Source organism: Toxotes jaculatrix, chromosome 10, assembly GCF_017976425.1.
Source record: "Toxotes jaculatrix isolate fToxJac2 chromosome 10, fToxJac2.pri, whole genome shotgun sequence".
NCBI classification, from domain to species: domain Eukaryota; kingdom Metazoa; phylum Chordata; class Actinopteri; family Toxotidae; genus Toxotes; species Toxotes jaculatrix.
In genome coordinates this window covers 9,937,846-9,963,103 of record NC_054403.1, presented here as the reverse complement: position 1 = coordinate 9,963,103, position 25,258 = coordinate 9,937,846, and the positions used below count along the sequence as shown (strand labels likewise).

The window sequence follows — 25,258 nt, the reverse complement described above, 5'->3', positions numbered from 1 at the left end:
TCTGTCTCCTCTCTTTTGTTTGTATTTGTGAACTATCAAGATGTAATGTATTTTCCTAAAGGAGGAGGATCAGAGGATCCAGACCTCTCTCAGGAAAGGTCTGGGGCAAACAAAGAACAAATTGTTTTTTGTTTGTTTCGGAAATTTTTATGTACTTTTAAATGTATTTATGTTTCAGTTTGTTTGTTTTGTTAGTGAGTTTTTCAGGAGGTGGATTTTGTTTTTGTTTTTTGTTTTTTAACCTTTAGACCAGAGGTCTCAATCCTGTTCCACAAAGGGCCGTGTGGCTGCAGGTTTTTGTTCCAACCAATCAAGAGCTCACAGTTTGACCAATTCACTGTCTGAAGACTGAGATCAGTTGATTAAATGGGTTAAGTCTGGTGTGCTGCTGCTTGGTTGGAATAAAAACCTGCAGTCACTGCGGCCCTTTGTGGAACAGGTCTGAGACCTCTGCTTTAGACAGAGCCAGGCTAGCTGTTTCCCCCTGTTTCCAGTCTTTATGCAAAGCTAAGCTAAACCAGCTGCTGCTTCTGAAGAGCTAAGTTTTACATTCACTCCAACTATCCAAACTCTTCATGTAGCATAAGGGATCACTGGACATTAGCATTACCAAGCTCCACCTGTAGACATGAGACATGTCACAGACATGAAGGTAGCTGTGTGTGGAGACAGGCAGACTTTAGGACCCAGCAGAGAAGCGGCCTGCCTCCAGTTCCCGACCTGCAGATCTGTGGTGTCTCCACTGGATCTGTCAGCAGTAGCTCGTCCACACGCCTCCTCTCACTCACTCATAGGCCTGCACTAAATCTCAGCAGCTCCCATGGACACCATCACCGGAGGAATGGACTCCAACGGCAACAAATGTAAGTCTGCTTCTCTAAAACCGGAAACATTGCTGCAGAAGTGATTTAAGTGGTAAGCGAGTGCTGATTGTTTTGCGTCTGTGTGTGCAGTTTATTAAGGTGGATTCAGATGTTCATGTTTGCTTCATGTGTTAATTGGTCACTTCAAACCGGTGGAACCCACTCACACGCCCACCGTGTGTGCTTCCTGCCTCCCACACCTCTGACTGTAGCACCCTCAGTGGCTTCCTACACCTCAACTGGTTTAAGTGGAAACCAGTGGGATATTGCTGGGAATATGTAAACGTTTGATATTTCTAACGATCTGCCCTAACTTGCACAATTTGCGTCAGTGTCATTCTCAAAATGTCCTTTTTCACTTACCCTTGAGAGTATGTGAGTGACACTTCCTATCCCCCTGTTATTCTCCCTCCTTTTTAATACATGTAAAGAAAACAGTGGTAGTGCACTTGTAAAAATATAAATAATGTTGTTCACTCTCCCCCGCAGCTGCTTGCAGAGGCAGAAAACCAAATCCTGATCCGCAGTTTTGATTGTTGTTCTAGAAAGTGAATCCCACTCATCCTGAGTCCAGTCAAATATGTGGATGTGGAGATGAGATATTCAGAGATTAGGTGGTCACAGTAATCAGTGTTTGATATTGGACACCACCTGCAGAGGATTCCTCATACAGACCCCCGGAGGTCTGCTGTACTTTTTTGTGTTGAAATAGCTGCAAACACAAAATGTGTTTTCACCCCATGTGTTTTTTTTTCTGGGAGGGGTTCAGCTGCCCCCCCCCCACCCACACACACACACACACACACACACCCCTCCACCCACCCTGCACAGTACAACATTTTTCCACATTGTAAAAAAAACAAAAACAAAATACACTTGCCCCCCCCTCAGCTTTAATAGGGAAATAAGATGTGACTCAACGCAGCATTTTAAATATAAAGTTTGGATTTTGGTTTATAGTTGATTTGAGTTGTTTGATCTGTTTTTACACTTCAGCTGATGTTTCTGTATCATGTTACTGCTCATAGAGCTGGAAAGACTTTAGTGCTTTCCACAGGCTTGCTGCGAGCCGCCCGGCAGGTAAACATGTGATAGTGATTATAAAGACCAGCTTTATGGACATTTTAACTCTGCTCACTAGAGGTGAAAGGAAATGGGACAAACCACATATGGTCCTTTATCTTCTCTCGTCTCTTTTTTTCCTGCTCCTTTAAACAGTCTCATTGCCTCCAAGAAATAAAGACTTTTTTTCAGTCATTTCTGCCTTTGCTGTTCAAGATTTACCTCTTTTCCATCCGTCCTCAGCTTTTCAGTCTATGTGGATTATGTGCATGTAGCCTCTGTGTTTGGTGTGTACACAAGGTGTCTGAAGGAGGAAGTGTCTTTAGGTGTTGTCCAGGTTGGGAGAAACTTTCATCAGTCACTCCCATCTCCCTCAACACACACAAAGAAACACACAGGAATTCAGCTTGACTGACTTTCTATCTGAGCTTTGTGTTTTTTCGTAAACACCGCAGGAGAAAACACACGGTGACGGCTGGTGATCCCCAGGGAGCACCCTGCTGTTTATATGGTCTTTAAATGACCTGAATGGCTAAATTGCTTTGCCTTGTTTTGTATTAAATAAAGCAGCAACTAATCATTATTTCAGTTCTCAATGAGTACATGAATTAATTGTAAATAAGAACAAATTCTCATGACAAGCTCAGAATGGTGCTCTCCACTTGCTTCATTTGTCTGAACAACAATGGTTATTAGAGCACCACTGATTGACTTCACCACAAAAGCTAAGATGGTTATATTGGTCATATTGGTTATTTCAGCTTTAAAATAGTTTGCTGATTGTCGTCCTTTTAACTGACTAATCAGCTCATTGTTTCGGACCTTTCCTCAAAGGTGACTTTAATGACACGCTTGCTGCGTGAGTTCAGATATTAAGCTTGGTAAAGCTGATGAGAGGCAGGTATGAGCTTGAATGGTGGGAGCTTCTTAATATGCGCTCTCCAAGCCAGCTGGAGCAGCAGTGTTAAAAAAAAAAAAAAAAAGATTCTGTTTCCACAGTCACCTCCATGAGAAGCAGAGCATCAGGTGGGTGTGAGAGGGGAGAGGCTGTCCCCGCTGAGATGCATTGCTGTGGTGGGATTGTCTGTGATTTAACCCCGTGGATATGATGAATTGTGGCTATTGTCAGGATGTTTTGGAGCATATGGAAGAACTTGAGGACAGAACAGGGACTTTGCTGTGGACGCCACAGTGCTGCACAAACGAAACGTACGTTCTGCATGCTCATGAAATCCCTCGTCCATCCATGCCTTTCCTCTAATGAGATGGAGTGCTCTACATATCGACATTCCTCTGAGAGGTCTGTGAAAAGAGTACCTCTGTGTATGTGTGTGCAATTTAAAATAAACTATTCATTTTTATTTGGCTCAAAGCTGAGTCTGAAGGCCTGCTGAGAGCTTCTTTGAGAATACAAAAAGGATTTGAACTGGTGGAATTTGAATTAAACCCTGTTTTAAGCGGGTCTAGGTTAGCAGGGCTAATGAGCGCGATTGAAATGCAGCCTGCTGTCGTCATGTAGCTGGTGGTCAGTGACCTCGCTGTGTGTGCATTTGTGTCATATTTCCCATTATGCACGCAGTAATCTGCATATTCACGTGAGAGAAGGTTTTATCCTACCTCTGGTCTTTTCTCATTCCAAATTCATGAGATTTATGATAGCGTTTTCTCAGTTCCTGTTTTTATTGAGTCCTTGAGTATTTTTCTTTTACACTGTGATTATTGATGGATTTTGGGTGTTTGTGTGTGTGTGTACACGTGGGTGGGGGTGGGGTGGTTGGATGATTGAGGGGAGGATTTGTGAAAAGCACTTTGTTATGATGCGTCTGTATGAAAAGTGCTATACAAAGAAAGTTTGATTGATTAAAGAAAAAGCAGTGTTCGTGGAAATGGCTTCACTCTGATGTTTATATCATCTTTAAAAGTGCCAGCATGTTACAGCCTGGGTCTTCCTGTCACAGCTTCAGCTCTAATGTAATGGTGTCATTGTCCAGAGTGTCATTTGGTTTGACCTCTCTGTTTCTCTTGTTTCTCTCTGTTGCTGCCCGCTCTCTGTTGTGAAGCTGTTTCCAGTGGGTCACTCCTGTCCACTGTCCCTACAGTGATGGGGTTTATACAGTGTTATTGTAACCAACTGGAACACCAGCTACAATAATAAGACCCTGGATGATTTTATTTATATGTGTAAGGTTTATAAGTTCCATAGTCTCTATCAGATTTAATCAGAAGTTTACAGGCATAAAATAAGTGTGCAGACTCGCTGACGCTCATACAATTCTGTACCCTATATTACATGCAGTATGATATATTTATATATGCCCCATCATGCATGAGCTATAAATCATGCATGACTGTGGGCCAGCCCTATAAGAAGTGGAATTCCCCCTCTTTAACCCCAGTGAAATGAGGAGATCACTATGATTCATATGGCTGAGATGTGAGCAGGGTGTTTGTGTCTTTGTGTGAGTGTGTGCATGCGTGTGTGGTCGTGCACATGTGCATTGTGTGTAGGCAATGGTCATTCTCTGCACCGCTGTTTATATAGGGTTTCCATGGAGATGGGCTGCACAACATTACAGCAGGGGACTACAGAGTGTGTATGACACTCGGAAACGTGGTGTTTTCTTCTGTTGCAGAGGGTGAAAAAAAAAAAAGGGTGACTCTGCCCGGGGTTTATATGCACACAGGTACGTACAGGCAGTATTTTCAGAGGGAACGTTCTGATTTACTGGAGAGTCTTGGCAGAATATAAAGGAGGCTTAGGTAGAGTAAGAGCTGTCTAACCTGTTATCAGTTAGGTTTACTCGATGTTTCTTGACAACAACCATAATTTAGCACTGATATGTGTGATTTATGATAGAATATGGAAATTGTCTTTTTTTTTTGCCTGAGGATAGATCCAGGTTAGCAGTTCAAACAGTACAGAGTGCAGATGGTAGTGACAGATGTGGTCCTGGTATGTGCTCAGAGGAGTTTAGACACACTTCCTGGTAAACTATCTAAGGTACACAATCGCTTTATCCCAAAGACTCATCGGTATGCACCAACAAGAAGTTAAAGTTTGTACTTGTAATAAACTGCAGACACGTGAGAGGCCGTGGGCCCTAGACCTAACATCGTCTACACTCACTCTTTTTATTGGACTGTTTCTCAGCAGGAGACCCTCTTCATCTTGCCACCTCATTGGTCCAACAAAAATGTATGCATTTAGTGTTGATAGCTGATGATTTATAGATTTGCTTTAGATAGAGACGTTCTGCAGCTCATAGTGTTAATTTCTTATCGAAACAGTGTTGTGCATGTTGGTGCATGAAACATAATGAAAATATTCAGACAACAGGAATAAGAGACTGAGAGAATATCCCAGTTTTCTTGTGAGAAGCTGAAGACTGCGCCCTGGTCAAAATCCCATTAACACAAAAAAAATCCCACATGGAGACAAAGCTGCCCCTTTTCCCCTTTATGCTTGTGTGACTGTGTGTGAGTGTGTGTGTTTGCAGACATGCATGTGTGTTCTGTGTATGTTACCCTCGATCTGTGCAACATCAGTAAAGCAGTGCCTCCACTTGCAGAATAGCATCTTTCTCCGTGCGTGAATACTTTTCTGTGAGGGAGACATAGCATTGTGGTGATCTCATAGGACTCAGGGCAGATACGGGATCTGAATGATACTGTAGGGCCTTTGTCTGGCAGCAGGCTGAGTCAAGCCCTCTGTGCCATCCTGGACTCGAATAAATGAGAGAGCAAAAGATGAAAAATGAGAAAGAGGGAAAAAGAAGTTTAGCAGACAGACATCGCCTACAATCATGGTCAGTTTTGTGACCTTTGACCTTTGACCGGAGGCCATATTGAGAAATTCTCCACATGCAGCTGTTGCCACCTGGCCAGTGCTACTATTTGATGATCACACCACGACAACCTACCATTTTAACTTTATCTTTAGCTTCTTTAAGGTCTCTGGAGAAGGAGAAGGGAGCACTGTCAGGCATGAACACACACACACAATGGAAAACTCATTCTGACATAAAAGTCTTTGTTTCAGGGCATTAGGAGGTATAAAAGACTCCTTGCTGTCTGTTTTCTACCACGTCCCACTATACAAAATGAACTCATTTCCATGGCACGCATCTTTGTTCGTGGTGCCGCACATCTGTCAGATCTGGGAATTATTGGGCTGATAACATGTCGTCTAATTACAGGTTTAAACTCACTACAACAACGCAAAAGCACAATGACAAAACATGGTGGCATTAGGAAAGAAAATGAGCAGCCCTGCTTTACTAACCTGAGCTGTAACTGCAGCCAGTGACTCTCCCTCACTGCTGAGATAGCAGCTCCCTCCTGCTATTAACACAGCTTCCCAGATTACTCAACTGCAGTGAAGCCATGGGGAACTGTGCTCTCTGTATTCTCTGTGTGTGTGTGTGTGTGTGTGTGTGTGTGTGTGCGTGCGTGCGTGCGTGCGTGCATGCGTGCGTGCGTGCGTGCGTGTGTGTGTCTGAACACCAAACGGTTCTATGCTCCATTGCTGGCCTTCAAAAGCCAGTTAATGCTTAAACAGGTGAGCGGGGGTGCTCAAACCCATAATTCTCCCACTCCGTCACCATGGAAACATCCCAGCTGCTTAAGAGGCCTAATGACTTTGAGTAGATTTCTCTCTGTGTGACAGGCTCGTTAGAGTGGCCTAATTAGAGGGAGTTAGGGTGCACGTCCAAGCTAGAAATTTGTTGTAGACGTTGACTGCCGGATACAGTAACCCATTTAAATGGTGTCCACACAGCAACTCAAAGCATCTATATCCCTTGACGGTTCCCATCTCTAATGTAATACTGTACCATTGCATACACTCTCTACACTCAGTATCATGGAGTGTGGAATCCCTGTTGTTTTTTACGATAACCTGAAGCATCTTCCCGTGTACAATAAAAACAGTGGGCAGAACATGTTTTTTCCCTTCTCTCCTTAATTTGTGTACCTTTACGACTCCTCCAAACCAAATAAGTTTTTCCACATGTGCCCCTCACCTGCTGCTCAACTCCAGCGTGTTTTGCAGTGTGCGTTTGCCGTGTACGTTGATTATTGTATGTTTGTCAAAAATGTCCACCCACATGATAAATGTCCATGTTAAAGCCATGAGAAAGGAATTCTCACTCTCGGGGGGGGGGCACCACCTGCAGTGGCTAAATAAAGGTTTGTAATAATGGTGTATTTCAGGAGCTCCATTATATTGTCACACATTTGAAATACAGTTGTAGAAGTAGGCACGCTCAATTGTATCTATCTTTGGATCTAGACAGTGCGTTGAGAATGGGGTCACCAGAGACAGTACTGTAAAAGAGGGAGTGGGTCAGCTGACAGGAAGAGGAAACAGAAGGCTGGAGTTGATAGGTGATGTCATCAGCAGAGGGAGGAAGCCATCTCTATAGGGGGCATATGGGGCATCGTAATACAGTTGCTCAGCCCATTAACTAATGTAAGACAGGAAAAGTGTTTTGTTGGCAGCGTGCAGAATGAGATGGAAATCAGTCTCTGAGGGGTCTTCAGTAGTTAGCTTATCAGAGCTAGCACGACCTTTGAATGTCCACTATGATGAGTTTCAGCCTTATCGCAGTATATTTGACATAGTGTGTCAAGACTTTACACTACGTGCCATAAGGGTTTCTACAGCATTTGTTGGCCATTTTCCAATGTGATTCCATTTTTTCCTTTTCCTGGGAATCTGCTGTAATTTCCTGGACCCTCAAATGAATAAAGAAAATTAAATAGACAGGCAAAGTGCCAGCAATAATAAGGAATGATAAGTAGCACTTAAACCAGCATTAACTGATTTTTTTAGGTCAATAGAGACAAGCTGCAAACACAGTCCTGGCATACTGTCAACTTTAAAGCTGATGTAGCAAACTTGTTGGTTATCTCTGTCCATCTAAAGTAATTTAAATCCAATATTCACTCCTTCACTCAAATTCCTTTAAAATCTGTTTGTTGTTGACCAGTTTTTGGGGGAAATATCTAAATGCAAAAAAAACGATGCTGCCACGACAGTGAGCGTGAACCAAAACATGAAATTTGCAGGCCTGAAATTCAAAACGATGAGCTGAAAGACAGTAAAATGTTCAATGGAGCATAGATATTTCTCTGTGGGTTCATCACTGCAAGCAAGCCATTTAATACAGAGATCATGATTCCATCCATTGTTATAGTAAAAAGGCTTCGATAAATGCTCATCAGAACTGCATGTTTTAATTTGAACTCTTATCATCCACCTAAAATCAAGCCTAAAATGATGACTGCACTGACCAAACATCAGCAACACTGAATGTTATGTCACAGGCTGATTTTTATCATCTTAGCAATGAACTGGAACAGTCTCTGTTTACCTGTTGTGGGCTCTGGAGATATCAGTTTGCGAATGCCCCGACATGTTCTGTGCTGGGGAGAGGAGAACGGTCACACTTGGGAAATGCCTGGAATCTGAGGAGTAGAGTGGGAGGGGATTTCATCATTATAGGGCACAGGCTGGTGAGAGAAGACAGTGTTGGCACGACTCTTAATGTAATTAAAAACCTCTTGCCATCCGGTTTACCTCACCTGTGTTAGCGTGCAGGCTACACACAGTGATCTAAGTTGAGCCAGTGGGGTGTGATAAAGCCTGTGGTTTTTTGAACAGAGATATGGCATCTCTGTTCTCATCTGCGTATCTTAATGCTATGATTCAGCCTTTTTTTTTTTTTTTTTCAACGCGCCCATCCCAGCTGTGATGACTGGGTTGGATGACGGTATTTAGATAACCCTCACACGGTATGAAGATAACATTCAAACCTCTCCTGTGACTCGCTTAACATTATGAGAAAGCTGCTGGGTCGTAATGTTCAGCTGGCCTCGATGATGAGACAAAGAAAGACTCCCACAATGTGTTTCTGGGACACCTCAGAGTCTTCAAGCAGCAGAGCTCTTTCATGTCAGATCAGGTTGGGAAATGGCTCTATATCCCACATGTCCAAAGACAATAAGGAAGGGGAGACTTCCAAGAAAAACTCAGCAGTTTTCATTAGATACTGATCTCTCGTGGAGTCACAGATGGTACAGTCCTTTGAGGTTCTCACAGCAGCTTTGTAGAACAGTATTTACCTCTGTATGGTTATACCTGTGTTTTTTGTTTAGTTTTATTGTGAACTTGATTAATGGACCCATTTTCTAGATTAACTGTCAACTTTAAATGTCTGTGTTTTAGCAATCACCTGAATGCTGTTACTCAAACACATGAGAGCGGTGTACCCAGTTGTGATGAGAGGTCCAATGCTGTGTGTTTTACAGCTTAGTGTAGTGTTTTCCCATCCCTCCTCTGGCATCCACGGTCCTGTGTGAGTTCACAGCTTCACTGGGAAGGTCAGAGGTGGCATTTAGTCACAGTGAGGAGAGGTTTGTCAGGCCATAACCAAGGCTAGCAGGGCGTGTCTGTGGCATCACAGCTAGAGAGGATTTTGTAAAATTTGGGAAACACCGTGTATGCCTCAGGGAAGGTCTGGCCTGTGTGTGAAACTAGACAGAGGACTTCCTGTCTGCATAATTAGGACATTCATTTTCCATCTTCTTCACTGACATCCCCTAGTGTATATTTCTTAATCTGTGTGATTCATTGTGTGTCATTCAGAGTCTAGTGGTAATGTTCTTCACAAAGATCAACTTAAGTTCAATATTATCGATTTAAGTATCTTACTGTTGTTACTGTATCTCACTGTTGTCTCTTTTCCTCTAGTGTGGCTACAGGTGATGTTATTACTGGTGTATGTGCTGGTGCTAGTAACCCAGCATTACATTAAACATTAATTTGATATCCTGTCCCTTACTTTCTTTGTTGCCTATAGTTACACTAGATGAGATTACATTTTTCAGTACTATCATAGTAGCCCAGGACAGGTGAATGCAGTGTAGAGAGTGGTGGTGTGAAACACTGATCTTCCTATCTTTTGTACAGACAACAGAGTGGTATCAACCTCCTTATCTAACTCTTGGCAAGAAGGGGGACAAACATATTTCCTGAAACTGATTATGTTAACAAAATAATAGATCAAAAAGAGTCATACTGGGATCAAAGCCAGCAGGTGATCCTTTTATTTTGCATGCTTATATCTGGTTGACAGTGTTTTCATTCTGCAACTGATATGTGGTCAAAGCCTTCACTTAGGAGAAGGAGTGTGTTTTGTCTGCGTGTGTGTTTCTGCGTTGTTGTGCATGTGGTCATGAATTTGTCTGTGTGCGCTCGGGGCTTTGTTTGTGCAACGTTAGTGCCAGTGTGATTGAAGGCAGCATGTCGCATCGTGTCAGGACACAGGAGTCTGCCTCTGGGCAACAAGTCATCCACGTGTAACTCTGAAAAGTCTCAACTTGCCTCAACCTACACTGCACAGGCTTTACTCACCGTCTCCTGGATCTTTCACTTTGAATTGTCAGTGCACTCAAAAGCATTTATACTTGTACACTTATTGGTAAATTATAGTGGTAAAGATCTAACAGTTCCTTACTATATCTAGCACATCAGTGGGTTCACTGGCATCTTCTGAATGGCAGACTATGTGTGGAGCTAGTTAAATGTTAATAATGTACACTGAGGGAAAGAATGTGAGAGAATAAAGAATGTGGGTTAGCTATTAGTCGACATGTGTGTGTTTACACAGCAAGCCTTTCCCAGGTGCTATACGATCCCTGGGATTACAGCAGAGGGGGATCCAATAGGTCTACAGACACACACACACACTCACACTCACACACACACAACCACAAACACACACACATACACATACAGAGCACCACCATCATCTCCCTGCCCCCCCCAAAAGAAAAGAGAGGAGGGGAGACAGAGTATGGGAGGGGGATTGGAGGGAGATAACAGATCAGAGGGAGGAAGGGAGAGGTAAAGAGAGTGTGTTTGCAGCAGTAGGCAGACTATAGCTCACCTCCAATACAAAGACTTTAAAGGACACACACACACAAGGAGGTTGACTCTGGAGTATCTCCTACAGTATCTGCTCATGTATGAAGGAACCGGTTTTTCTCCTCTGTAACTTTGGAAAATGGTGGGACTCTCATCCACTGCTGTTGAGGGTAAGTGCTGAAGAAAGTCTTTATAACCTGCCAGAATATTGGAGCTGTATGTAGCTTAAGTCCAAGAAGCAGCCAGGACTTGTAAAGATACGCAAACGTCCCAGTCGATGTAAAGACAAACAAGCTGTTGAGATGTGAAGGTGTTGTAAACACGAGGCTGACACATCAGGTGATGTTTACTTCATGCCTCAAGCATCATGCCAGATGGATGGAATACCAATAAAGGCAATAATCCTGAATTGTTGAGAAAGCAACTGTTTGCCACCCAGACTCAGTAGTGCAGCATTGTAATTCTTCTAAGCCATAAAGACTCTCTTTGGGTTGCACATTCTTGTGTGGTTAGCTGGAATGTCTGCCTGCAACAATATTGTGAAACGGAGTTGCTGCAGAATGTCGGGATTTTGTCACTTTCGACACACTGAGAAGTTATTGTGTGTGTGTGTGTGTGTGTGTGTGTGTGTGTGTGTGTGTGTGTGTGTGTGTGTGTGTGTGTGTGTGTGTGTGTGTGTGTGTGTGTGTGTGGTTTTGTTTGGGGTCCAGTAGCTTCTTGGGGACCAACATGCTGGACCCCACAAGTTTAAATGGCTCAGGTTAGAATTAGGTTTTAGTTGGAGTTAGGGTAAGAGTCAGTGTTAGGCATTCAGTGGTGATGGTTAAGGATAGGGTAAGGGGCCCAGTGACAGTAAAACAAGGATGTGTGTTTGTGTGTGTCGTGTCATGGCAAGATTAGTCAGCTCAGCATGAAAAAGCCTTTAGCATGAAGAGAAGAGAGTTTAAAAAAAAGTCTGCACACCCGATTGAGGTCACATTATTCTTCATATCAGGGTTTGTTGGACATGTTAGCACAGGTGCTCAACTCCCTGACATTACCCCCCCCCCCCCACCCCCCACCCTCTCTTTCAGTCCCTCAGAAAGTCTGCTAATGTAAGCCTCTTTTAAATGTCTGAGTCTGCACTGTTAAACAAACTACTCTCTCTGCTTCACAAAAGTGTACACACACACACACACACACACACACACACACACAAATGCACTTTACAGAGTCTTGCACTGTTAACAAGGTGAGGAATGTGTCTAGTGTTTAACAGCTATTGTCAGGCATGTGTGAGGAGGTAAATGTGTGTGTCCAAAGCTTTGAATAGCTTTACACATTCCTGTACCCATCTTTTTCACAGTGTGAGATTTTATTTATTTTGTTTTTCAGTGGAATATCCCGTCGTAATGCTCATAAAGTAATCAAAGCTCAGATTAAAGTCATGGTTTATCCCTTTTGTAGCGGGAAATATTCTAATTTCACCTTGGCATGGCTTTGATTAAACCTTATCCAGCCTGTTTTTGTGTAGAGTTATCATCATACGTGAGCTTGTGTGTAGTTTCCCTCAGGTGCTGGGCTCAAAATCTGTTTTATCTGGCTTTTTGAAGACATCTCACACACACACACACACACGCACACACACACACACAGTACCTTTGAACAGTTGCAGCAGAGATTTAAAGGATCATGTGCCGTTTTAGATGTGTGGGAACCCGTGTGAGTCGTGTAGTGTTGTTTATAAAGGCATGACTGGTGACTTAAGGGTGGTCTTGTGCGCCTCACATGCCAAATACTACGAAGTGATTCCTCTTTGCTCAAATTAGGTCAAACTAGATAATCAGCTTTTTGGAATCCAAGTGGAGTAGTTTTATGATGTGTCTTACTTTACGCCAACTCCTTGAAAGCACTGCTTTGATTTCTGTGTCACATTTGATTTAGTGCTGAGTGGTGTAAATTTCATTTTCTCTCTGCACTAAATGAGTCATGCTGTGGATTAAGCATGTCTTCCACTGGGTTAGGGGAAGCCCAGTGGTACGCTAGAGCCAGGATCTAAACAGCTGAAACCTCTGGCAGAGAGACAGGCCATTCAACGAGCCAAGACATCGCGCTCTCACGAGCTTCCTCTCCTTCCCCGAACTCCGCTTCCTTATTTCCGCTGGGTGAATCGGATCTTAATGAGGAGACATTCCTGGCTTCTGCGTGAATTAACTCCTCATGCCCACTTCTCGCAGTGCGAGCATGTTTTTATTACAATGGACGGAAACTGCACCAGTAAAGAAGACAAAAGTGGTTAAACAGGCACAGGCGAACACATACCTACTGTATCTCTTGTTGCTCTTGACTGTAGCCTTAGCAGGGCATTGTTAAGCCCATAGGAAGACCCACCTCAGGAAAGTATGTCTGTCTTCAAGGAGTGGGAGCAGTCTGAAATGTGGAACACACACCACTGACAAACACCAGATACATCTTCCAGCACCACTTGTCAGTGGTGTTTACATGCAAGATCACTGTGTCAGAGTCATTCATCAAACAGTCCAACACTCTGCCTGAACTTATGAGTCTGCTCCATAAACCTGCACACACACACACACACACACTCACTTTTGACACACCTCGCTAAATACACAACATGTAAGTCTTTCTGCATGTGTGCGTGTCTGTGTCTGAATGTATTGGTGTTTGTTTAATGCAACAGGTCTTGTTGCCATATGATCGCCCACCAAACAAAGAGGTTTCCGGCTCAGCGGCTGTCCCGTGGCTGACTCCAGCAAGATGCACGGTTCAGCAGGTCTACTGTGACTCAATTGTGAAAATGGGCGGGGGGCCAGACACACTCAGACTCAGAGCCAGTTGTCGGGTTTCTTTGAGGATTTGAGGTTTACAGAGGTAGAAAGACACGTATTAGAACGCAGCAGTAGAGAGGAAAAAGGGAAGAAGGGAAAGACATAGGGACTGACTGGTGGCACTTGTGTCTGGTATGAAATCAGATAAAAGAGGAATTCAAACACACACACATCAGCAGCAGCAGGTTGCGGACCTGTTCTCAGGGTGTCCACCAGCTGTTGGAGGGAGACGGTTTATTTAAGTTCTGTTCTGAAAACAGGGAGTGGACCAGTCCCACCTCTCAGATCAACACATGATGTGAATCATATATTCCTTTAAGCTGAGTCCTCAAAGTGTTACAGAACCTGGAGAACCCTGAGAAGAGGGGTGGGGGGGAGGGGGGGGGGGGTCTGAGCCAGCTCTTGCTTTTGTAAGTCCATGATTTTAAGTCTCCAACTGTTCGATAAAGATCAGGTCCCTGTGAATTAAACTCAGCTTGCTGGCCCACTCCGGGCTCTGTAAAGTGGCCCTTCAGTTATTCTTGTCAGAATCTCAAGTTTCTGCCAACATCCTTACAATCTTTGCGGTGCTTTTAATTTTCCTTCTCAGCACTGAGCGTGACAGTTGACTGAACTTTGGGTTTATGCCCGTGTGTCTTTGAGCCAGCAGATTTTTATTTATTTTTTTATGCAGGATGTTCTGTTCATATGCTGTGTAAGAGTTCTTGTTTTTGGTAGCTTCAGTTCCACTGGGTCCATGATCAATTAGCAAACATGTTTCCTGTCACTCTGCTCTTCTGTCGTTGTTTATTCTGGCTAGTTACAGACGGAGGAGGTGAGGAGGGGAACCCTGTGATAAGGTTGCAGATTGATATTGACAAACTGTGAGGCAAAGTGACAGAAAATGAAAGAGGGACACAGGGAAAGCAAAGCAGAAATATCCTCTCTGACATACTCCCGGGGTTTGTTTAGACTTGTCAGCCTGACCTTTGCCCTCTCTGCTGATGCACTGAACTCGTGCCCTCCCTGACCTTTGCCCTCACCCTGTGCAGCAATAGAGGTGTTGGTGAGTGAGCTAGGAGTACTGCTGAAGATGCTGGACCAGGAGAACCTCAGCTCCTCCACCCAGGAGAAGAAGACCTCAGTGTGGAACCTCCTGCAGCAGATAGAGCCGTCAGGTCAGAGACAGAGGAGGAAAGACACATGAAATGACCTATTAAATCTGTATCGTGGGGAATGTTTGTGCATTTCATTTTCATTTTTTCATTTTTAATCATGTTTATTTACTCAATTTTACTTTTGTTTTACTTAATTTTATTTATTTTTTAATGATAGCTGCATGTGCATAATTTACTATTACTGCCTTTGTCAGATTAATCAGCATCCATCACCTAGAAGATATGAGCGTTTGGAATCTGTCCCCACGTTCTCAGCACACAGAAAGGTTTTATGTTTTCCTCTTCCTCTCTTTCAGTGACAGGAACAGACTACATCTACATGAACTCAGCAGTTTACAGAAATGGCACCAGCTTTGTTGAGTCCCTCTTTGAGAAATTTGGTGAGTTTGAGTTCCAACATGGCTCTGTAAAATATACATGTGTGTCAACATATATATGTGGTGAAAAGCATGAGTGCAATTGTATGTTTTTGTCATTTACAGACTGCGAACTTGGAGACCTAAAGGATGTTACAGACGATTTGAAAGAAGACAAGAACACCCAAACCGACACTTTAAAACAGGCAAGTTGCCAACACACACTGAGTTCCTAACGTATCCTCTTCCATAAATATCAATTACATGTGAAATATTGGCCTTAAATCCTGGGAGTAGGACGACACACTACGTGTGGGATGTGTGTTGTTGTATGTCCATCTTTTCAGCACTCAAATCCAAATTCACCTTTGCAAGGAACTATTGCACCTCTAAATGACTCGTGGAGAAAAAGCAAAGAAAAACAGATTATATTCCTTGTTGTGGGGGTTTCCCATGTATGCACGCTCATCACTCTGCGAGCTGTTGGAAGAGTTAAGATGCTGGGATCCGCCCAGAGCCCCTGTGTCTAATTTATGGATATCATTTTGAGGTTTATACTCTGTGACTCTTTGATGATGCAGTTCTCTGGGTGTGAAAAAAAAAGAAATCTTTCATGGTTACAGAGGAAATTTGAGAGTTATGTTTGTGTTTTGTGTGTCTTCTTTAGCAGAGCTGTGCCGACTCTGCAGCCCTGCACTCAACTGACTCTCCTCCCCCTCTGCCCACAACGCCGCCCCCTGAGGAGTATTACGAGGAGGCAGTACCACTCAGTCCTGGCAAGATGCCTGAGTACATCATCACCCGAGGTCAGCATCTTCCCGCCTCTGCTGAACTCAGTGCCCTTGGAGTCATTTGCTGGTCATAGTCATATATCAAGAGTACAAGTTATATTAAAGTGCATGATAAAACATTAATTAGTGTGTTGTTGTTTTTTTTTTTATTCCAGTCAGGCCCAGCCCTCCCAACTCTATAGAAGATGGGTATGAAGATGCTGAAAACAACTACCCCACCACCTGCATAAATTCACAACGTAAAAACTCCTGTGAGTTAAAGAACAATGTTACCTCGAACATTACCAGATTACAGGATTTCCAAGAAAACATTTTTACCTTCTCTGTCTCTGCTCGCCCAGACAATGATTCTGACGCTCTGAGCAGTTCCTACGAGTCGTATGAGGAGGAGGAGGAAGAGAGGAGCCCCGGCGTGCGACTCACTCATCAGTGGCCCTCGGACGAGAGCTCCATGCCTCCTGCCAGAGACTGTCGCATCTGTGCCTTCCTGCTGCGCAAGAAACGCTTTGGCCAGTGGGCCAAACAGCTCACAGTCATACGGGAGAACAGACTTCAGGTGAGACATGTTCATATTCGGTAAAGGATGCTCTTGACTTCTACGTATTTCTCCTGTAACCTACAGTGTCCTGTGTGTCCTCCTTTCCGCAGTGCTATAAGAGTTCTAAGGACACATGCCCCTATGTGGACTGGCTGCTGCCCCTGTGCACTGTGGTCTATGCACCCAAAGACAGCAAGAGAAAGCACCATGAGCTCCGGTTCACTTTACCCAATGGAGATTCACTGGTGCTGGCTGTACAAAGCAAGGAGCAGGCCCACAGATGGCTGAGGGTAAGCTGCACTCTGCACTTATGTACTTCAAGAATGCAGGAATACAAACTGGTAACACTGCCAGCAGTTATGCTGACAATCACTGGAAGTCGGTTTGACAGACCTGAAAAGGAATTTTACGGTAAAATCCAGATTGACACGTGTAAAATATCCCCACAGGTTGTTAGAGAAGTGAGCGGACAGAGCACAGGGCCTGAGGAATCTGCGTCTCCCGTCAGTCCAAGAAAAACGGAACTTGACAAGGTAAGCATAGAAGAGAGGATGTTTGTGTGAGCACGATCCCATCGTTTTTATCCGCGAGACAGTAATTCATCTTCACAGCTGAGGTGAGGGAAAGTCGGTAGCAGGCAGCAATTGTGTTGTCACCATCAATTTTCAGAAACAATGGCTTGGCTCGACACAGCGCGCAGTGATACCTGTATTTGGCTTGCAGAACAAAGACTAGATATGTCGTGTAACTGGGTGTTAAGACAGAAATGATAGGGGTGGGAGTGAGTCAGTGTTGGAACGGGCAGATCCTCTTTTAAGGTTACCTGCCTGACAGAACATAAACTGTGAAAAGGCTCTGACATAAAAGCAGAGACTGAAGACTGAAGAGAGAGGAGATACCATAAAATTTGTTGAGGAAAAGGCAGATGATAAATCTGTTTCTCTCTCTCTGTCATGTGTTCGTGATTATGAGACGGCGTCTTAGAGAATAAAAGAATCCAGAGGTGGATACACACAGTTTGTCAGCTTGTTAAAGAATTGTCTCAGGGATATTTATTAAGCTCCTCATTAGTCAAAGACAAGCGTGGAAGGCTTGGCTGTCTTCTGGCAAACAGACAGATCCTGTGACTGGGCCTCATTGGCTGTTGAAAGTCTAAACCTGTGTTTGTGTTCTTCCTCCTCAGAGGTTATCAGCAGAGAGGAACACATCAGATTCAGACAGCGTGGGTGTGTCAGCTGGAGATAACTGCAAAGAGAACGGTGAGACGGAGACACACGCAGCCTCAAATCAATACACCAGCTGTTTGATAACAACAAAAATGAACACAACTGTATCTCTATCGCGATCTTCATCAGCGGACGAAGTTTGCTTAGTTCTCGTCACATGACTTTGCTTCCTTACTGCTGCAGTCAAGTCATGTGGGATTTTTTTTTTTTTTTTTGTGAATATTCCCAGTATTTGACACCTCAAGAGAGTTGTATGACTGCAGAGTTGGACGTGGGAGTGCTGAAAATAATTGACAATATGTAACAAGCTGGGTTTAATTACCTTGAATGAAAAACTTTGGCTAACATGAGGCACCCATATGCATCTGGTTTTCAGGCACTTCTCTGTTATTAAGCGCCAAGTCGGATATACGAGAGCTTTCCGAAACATCTGACTTTCCCAGTCATAATTACAGCTTGGATGTTGATGTGAAGGCTGTTTACAAGTCAGAAACATAAATGCAGCATTAGGTCACACCAAAGTTCAATACTCATGATGACAACTGAGCTGTCTTCATGAAAACAGAGCAGCTGCTGATGAAGGTTATGAGATGCAGTCAGTGGCTGTGGGGAAAAAAAACAACAGTCCATAATCAGTCCATAGTGTAGTGAATTGACTGAAGAAACTGTGGAATCCTTTCATTTCTGATGTAGGGAAGGTGAAACGGGGGCCTTTCGCCGCAGGCCGTAAAATCACACGTATCATCAGCTTCTCCAAAAAGAAGCCCCCTCGGCCAGGTGACCCCCGGACGTCCTTCAGCGACCCTCGACAAGGTCAGACCCCTGCTTCACTGTCATTCTTCAAGTCTCTAAGTTTTCAGACGCATCATGTTTTTTTTTTTTCCCCTCCCCTCGTCACAACACAGGCTACCTGTCAGTGCTGGTGAACCAGGTGTGGCGGGAACAGTGGTGTTGTGTGTGCAGAGGCTCCCTGCACTTCTACCACGACAAAGGAGACCCTCGGACCTCCCTGCCATCTCTTCCTCTCCACAGCTGTGAGGTGGTGCCGGGGCTTGGACCCAAACACCCATTTGCATTCCGAATCCTACGCAACAGCACAGAGGTCGCTGCTCTGGAGGTATTTTGTTTGTTTCTTACTTTAAAGCTGCACTAGTCCATATTTTTATTTTAACAAAAGGTCAAAGGACTATGTGTAATGTGATAAAGGCAGCTGATAACAGAATTATCACTCAATTCTGCAGTTCCCCTCAGCTCCACACGGTATTTTAGCAGCTTTCAGGGATGTCCCATCCTAATCCCAAAAACTTGTCCGGTCTTCTTTTAGGCTAGCAGCTCTGAGGAACTTGGAAGGTGGCTTGGTGTCCTCTTGGCAGAAACGGGCTCTGCAACGGACCCAGAGTCACTGCATTACGACTATGTTGATGTGGAAACCATTGCTAATATCCGGGATGCTGCCCGGCATTCCTTCCTGTGAGTGAGACAGTGAGGGGAAAGGGGGGGCGGGGTTGGGGGTATTTGGACGAGGTCAGTGCAAGGCCACCGACCAGAGCAGTGATCTTTTGAACTCACCCAGGCTTCATCTCTCCTCTCTCTCTCCCTCTCTCTCTAATCCTAGGTGGGCCACCTCCTCCAGCAGTACCTCCACAGACTCCAGAACATATGATGAGGTCCCTAATGAGGACATGCAGGTGGGACGCATGTGCTTAGATGGACACACATTCCCGAAGTTCAGTTAAACCTCATGTGTAATGCTTTACTTTGATACGACGAGATTAGATGATGTGTGTCTGTGTGTGTGCAGCTGTTGGGGACTGTCGCTGTCTGAATATGACACCCCCATATCAGTCACCCAAACAGACAGACGGCGCTCTGTTGCACGCCTATCAATGACAGCTTTTTGCAGGCCAGAGGAAAAGTACTGTGTGGGCATGACAGAGGGAAAAAAAGACCAAAAAAAAAAAAAAAAGCGATCAAACTGGTGACAGCAAAGCAAGAGGTCATGGCAGTTTTACAGCCTGTAAACCTCTTTCTTAACCCTCACTGACATGCACTTAAACACACAGCTCTCACCACCTACATCCACAAACATACACACCTCAGCAGTCCCAAACCAATAAATCTGAAGAGTAGTTTATTGCTTTGCCTTCTTTTATTTTTTTTGTCTTCCCTCTGTCCTCATCCTTCTTTTTGCATCCTCCCACATCTGTCACGTCCCCACTCCCCCTCTGTGCTCCACCCAGTCAGGGGAGAACCGCAGGCAGCAGCCTGGGAATCAAGGGAAGCGGCGCTCAAGTTTCTCAAGCAGCGACTCTGACAGAACGAAACCATTAGTCTCCCTCAGGCGAACAGGCTCAAGTAAGTGTGTTCAGTTGGTTTTCCAAAGTAACATTCCTGTACCTCCAGTGGTCTGTCCTTAGCAAGGCCTCATGAACTATTTAGAGCCTTCATTTAAACAGTGGAAACTCACTGAAAGCAAACTCAACTGGTGCTAGTGTTTCAGTGATAGAGACTAATTGTGCACAAATATTAGTGTGCCAAGGAAAATTATTCTTAACTAAGCTGCACAGAAACAGCAAGAATTTACTTAGTGTGGTTTCAGCTCTAGGAATTGCTAAAAGCAGGTTGCAGTGTGCACATGTGGGATATAAAGAGCCTTGATACTTCAGAAGGTTGCTAAATTATGCAGGTAGCTTTTGATGCAGGCATGTTTTATGAATTAAAAGGAGGCAGTGTATCTCACACCTCTGGGATAAATAAGTCTAGTATACATTTTGTAAAGCATGCACTGATGGGTGGTATGGCTCTCACCAATGATGAAACAACTGGCACAGTGAAGTCTTCAGGCTTCCTGAATACATGTTGGGCTAATTGTTTGCTGCCATTTTTAAAGAAACTTTTAAAAAGCTTTGTAATAAATGGACCAAGTTTTAGTTAATTTCATCAATGTGAAACAAAGAGGGAGACCTTTTCAATTTTGAAACCACTTCATGGGCATTCTTATTAGAGCTGGAAGATTTAGAAGCACTTAAGCTGTTGAGGGGCAAAACTTTTTTTTTTTTTTTGATTTATACTTTCAGGCTCTATTGTGTCTGCATTTGTGTATAAAATGGTGTCATCTCCATACAGATGTTACACTCGGGTCAGGGTTTTTATTATAGTTATTGAAGATGAGAGGACCTAAAATTGATCCTTGTGGAACACCTTTTTTATGTTGAGGAGTTTTATTATATACGTAATTTCTGAACAAGCCAATGTCTATAAAACACCTCAGATGTCACCTGTACTGTGTCAGAAGGCATTGCAATAGATCAATAAACAGAACTGCGCAAGGTTAATTTTTATCTGATCTATTCACATTATTATTCACAGACTGCTCAGATGTACTGTATATGTACAGCTGGACCAAATCACTTTAGAAGCTTCTCTCCTGTGACTTTTCAGCTTTACGCCTCTCTCTGCTTTCCATCTGTCTCTCCCAAAAATAAATAAATAAAAAGGGAAGCAGCTTGTTGCCCTTTGAGGGAAACAACTCTTTCAGCAGATGGCACCTCTTAATGTAGTTATGTGTCACACAGAAGTTATAGATTCCAAAGCTCCAGTTTGGTTGTAGCTTATACTCTTCATACAGTCCTTTCAGTGGTGTATCAATTCACAGACAGTCATAAAATTTGAGCTTCATCTGGCTCAATATTCCCCCTTTTTCCTCTCTCCTCTCAATCATCTTCTCAGTTTCTATCTATAATCTTTTCCCTCGCCTCTCTCTCCTCTCCCATTTGCTCCATTGTGTCATTTGGCCACTGACATACAAATAGAGAAGATGAGCGTCCAGGGTGTAGGAAAGCGATATTGGTGTGGTCGGATAGCTAAGTGCTCTTCTCGGCGCTGTTTCACAGGCCTTCACAGTGACGTTCTGACACATCAAAGAGCCGGCGCTCTGCAGGGCTGAGAGCTTCAGGATGTAACCTGAGATTTATTGGACACTCACATTAGATCCGCTGTCTTGCCTCCTTACTCTTCAGGAGTGTTTATCTTTTATTCAGGGATCATATTGTTGTTCTCTCAAAAAAAAAAAAAAAATCTCTCTTTAAATTATGAAAAAAAAGTCAAATATAAAACAGTTTTGTATGACTTGTAGAGCATGACATTAAAAAAGGACAAGCCGACAGATCTCTATGAGACGTTTTGTCTTCTTCCCATAACCTCAACACATCTGACCTTTCCCCTTTGCTCCCAACCAGATGCCAACCAGTATGGAAGGTATGGGAAAACGCGAGCGGAGGAGGATGCCAAGCGTTACCTGAAAGAAAAAGAGGAGCTGGAGAAGGAGAGGGATGGGATACGAAATGCACTAGTGACCCTCCGACAGGAGAAGAGAGAGCTGAAGGAAGAACTAAAGACGGCCTCTGGTAAGAAGATATGAAGCAAAACAGAGAACAGATGCAGCACAAGTAGTTATTGGTACTTTCTGGGCTCCTTTCCAAGCTTTCAGTAAAAAGAACCTGGGTACTATAGTCTCTATACTGTACATTTATCTGAGCTTATACCTTTGGAAGGAGGGAACAGCTCGTGGGACCAAATCTTCCTTAGGAAAAGAACAGCTCTGAAATAGAGAGTCAGAACCAGTGTACTGTATGTATTGGCTGTTGTCATTTGTATAATAGTTAGGAAATTGTATTTTTACAGCTGGGTTGTCTGGTATTTAAGAAAGTCTGCACATTAACCAGAAGGCCTGTACATCAAGTGCACACATCCCTGCTCTGTATCTGACCCTGACCTCCATTATTATAGGGCCATGTGAGAGGAAAGCTTCCCCCACAGGGGCTAAAGAAAACATCTAATTGTTCTTATTGAAAATACATGGCAATGAAAATTCCTTCTAAATCTAATTAATCCCCCCCAGTTTCACATATTGTGCTGCCAGGTGATAGTGTGATAGTAAACTGAATATCACTGGGTTTGAGACAATTTTCAGTATTTTCTAGACCAAGCGATTAATCTATTAGTCACAATCAAAATCATCAGCAGATTTATCGACAAAGAAAATAATTGTTTCTTCCAACCCTAATTAACATGTAAGCATCATTTTAATGTTGTACAATCATTGTATCTGAATTGCAGTAAAGTACAGCAGCATCAAACGGAAACTATCAAGCCAATTACAAGTAGCCCAACATTTTATTTAGAGTCAGCACAGTACTTGAGTAAACATACTTTATTTTGAAAGCCATCCTGTATTTTGAGACTCTGTCACCATCTAAAGGAGGAAGTGAAAATACGAATTCTCCTGTCATAGTCTCATTGTGTTTGTCTAATACATGTCCCTGTGTTTCTGTGGAGCAGACAAGAGGAAGTCCTCCCTGAACAAGCGTGTGTCCAATCTGGAGGAAACCTGCCGAGCTAAGGAGGCAGAGAGGGTGGAACTGGAGCTCCGACTGACTCAGGTCAAAGAAAACCTCAAGAAGAGTCAGGCAGGCGGGGCGCTGGGTGCACCAGTCGAGGGCAAACCACCTGTTAAGGTTATATTTGTTGCTTTATGTGAAAAGGCTTGTTTACATTCACACGTGCCTGCATTTTGTATTTACCTCTTTACTGTTTTTTTTTGTTTTTTTTTGTAAGTAGGCCTCCAGCAAAAAGAGCCATAACATCTACAGTGAGTCTTTACCGGTGAACTGTGCCACAGAAATGCGTAGGAGACCTCCATCTGTTTATGCTTCTTCTACAGGAACTGTCATGCAGAAAGCAAAGGTAACAGTGATCTAACTCACACGCGCTTCCTGAACGGTTCCACAGTCATGACATGTCTATCAGAGTTAAGCACCTGTATGTGTGCGAGTGTATTTTGAGTGATTATGATCAAATGGGTTCCTGACACTACACATGATGTTTAATATCACTTCATTCGGCTGCTTCTTCTTTCACAGTACGATTCACAATATTTCTACCTCAAGAATACTTAAGTATTATTGCAGTATTTTTCTTTGGAGAGGCCAACTGCATAGACTGGAATTGTTGTCATTATCACAGTGATTGTACGGCTTTTTGGCCATTTATTTACTTTTATGCACAGATGGAAAGAAGCCAGTATGGTACACCTCTTAATTTTCTATTTTATTTTGTCCAAAAGAAAAACAACAATGAAATGTTTACAAAGCTGGTTGGTTTAAATTATTTCCCTAATTATTAAAATTACATTTCTGTGAAGTCATGTCTTTAAGGATTAGGAAAGTTGAGATATTTTGTTTCAAGCATTTGCAGTGGGCTTAGATTGATTGGTTTTTGTTCTGTGTTTTTCTATTTACTTATTTGTGTGCACTGAAAAATACCACAACTGAAATTGCTTAATATGGTGCCATTTATATTTATGAGCAGCTTGTAACTCTCTTGTATGTTTCATCTGCAGTTACTTGAAATTAATTTCTTGAAATAATGACCTTATTTTCACATTATCTGTAAGTCACCTGACTTTTTGTTTCTACAGGAATGGGAGTCAAAGAAAGGAACTTAAAAGTAGCATCATTGAAAGGACCGGAGAAAGAACGGATGGATATCAGGATGTGACTTTTGTGACCTTTAATCACCCTAAGGAAACATCCCAAAGCAAAGACTTGTTTCATTTTGGATTTCTGAAGAACTAAACTGTAATGAGAGAAATCAGCCACTAGGCAGAGGTACATCTCACTATCTACTCTTCTGTCTTCTTAAAAGGACTTTTTCAAATGTGAGGAACTTCATCTGTATCCGAGTATGTGGCATCTGAATCTGTCTGTGGTGACACAGATTGAGGGTGAATGAAAGAAAGAGACATGAAAGAGAAGTGTGTTGAAAAAGCACAGGGAGTGCACAGGATGCGGTGTTGTCATGGAAAAGCAACGTGAGATTGTGATGGCACCAGTGCTGCACCAGGTGAAACGTTAAATTGTGAATGAGCCATGTGGGAGAGGGTAACCTAAGAAATGTGATGTGTTTGAAAATAAGAGGTTGGAAGGCAGTTAAAGCCGTGATGTGCCTTTTATATGACCAAATGTTTTTTTTTGTTCTGCTTGTACATAGTGAGCCATGACTACTGTTGTATTCTTTATACTTTTATACTGTACAAGGTTCCATCTCTCCTCCTCATCGTCATCGTCATCGTAACACATACCTGGCATTGGTCTTCTGCTGAGTGCCATGGACTGATGGGGTGAGTGTATTATTATTCTGTGACTACACTCGCACTCACTTTGCTATTCAGTGATCACCAGCTGAATTAAACTGGGCTGGAACGAAGCCCTACATCTACTTGACACCCTTTGGCACAGTGTCGGAAACTCTTGCTATAGAAAACTGAGCGACTAACAAAGTGGTGCTATTAAGTGATACAAACCATGTTTTCTGAGTGAGATCTCCACTATATGTCGTTTTAATAACTCCTCTGTTGAACCTGTGGTTGGCTTTTGCACTTTACTGTTCTCCTACCTGGATAAGGGAAAAAATAAATTTATGTCTTGTTTCCCAGACATTTGTTCTTC

General features: G+C 43.2%; 1 protein-coding gene across 4 annotated transcripts; it reads left to right on the top strand.

Annotated features, from left to right (window-relative positions):
• The first annotated feature begins 741 nt into the window (after window positions 1–741).
• On the top strand, window positions 742–25,258 carry afap1l1a (actin filament associated protein 1-like 1a). 4 transcript variants are annotated; one of them, XM_041048635.1, is made up of 19 exons: window positions 742–863; window positions 14,714–14,839; window positions 15,136–15,219; window positions 15,322–15,401; window positions 15,863–16,001; window positions 16,142–16,237; window positions 16,328–16,542; window positions 16,635–16,814; window positions 16,974–17,057; window positions 17,708–17,783; window positions 18,444–18,563; window positions 18,656–18,867; window positions 19,075–19,220; window positions 19,366–19,438; window positions 19,991–20,105; window positions 21,989–22,156; window positions 23,091–23,266; window positions 23,370–23,495; window positions 24,229–25,258. In XM_041048635.1, exons 1-19 carry the CDS (start codon window positions 821–823, stop codon window positions 24,253–24,255), a joined length of 2,286 nt encoding a protein of 761 aa, XP_040904569.1. In that variant the 5' UTR covers window positions 742–820; the 3' UTR covers window positions 24,256–25,258. The 4 variants fall into 4 exon arrangements, with proteins under 4 accessions (XP_040904569.1, XP_040904570.1, XP_040904572.1 ...); XM_041048636.1 differs by having other exon boundaries at window positions 786–863; window positions 15,866–16,001; XM_041048638.1 differs by lacking the exon at window positions 742–863 and adding an exon at window positions 10,860–11,024 and having other exon boundaries at window positions 15,866–16,001.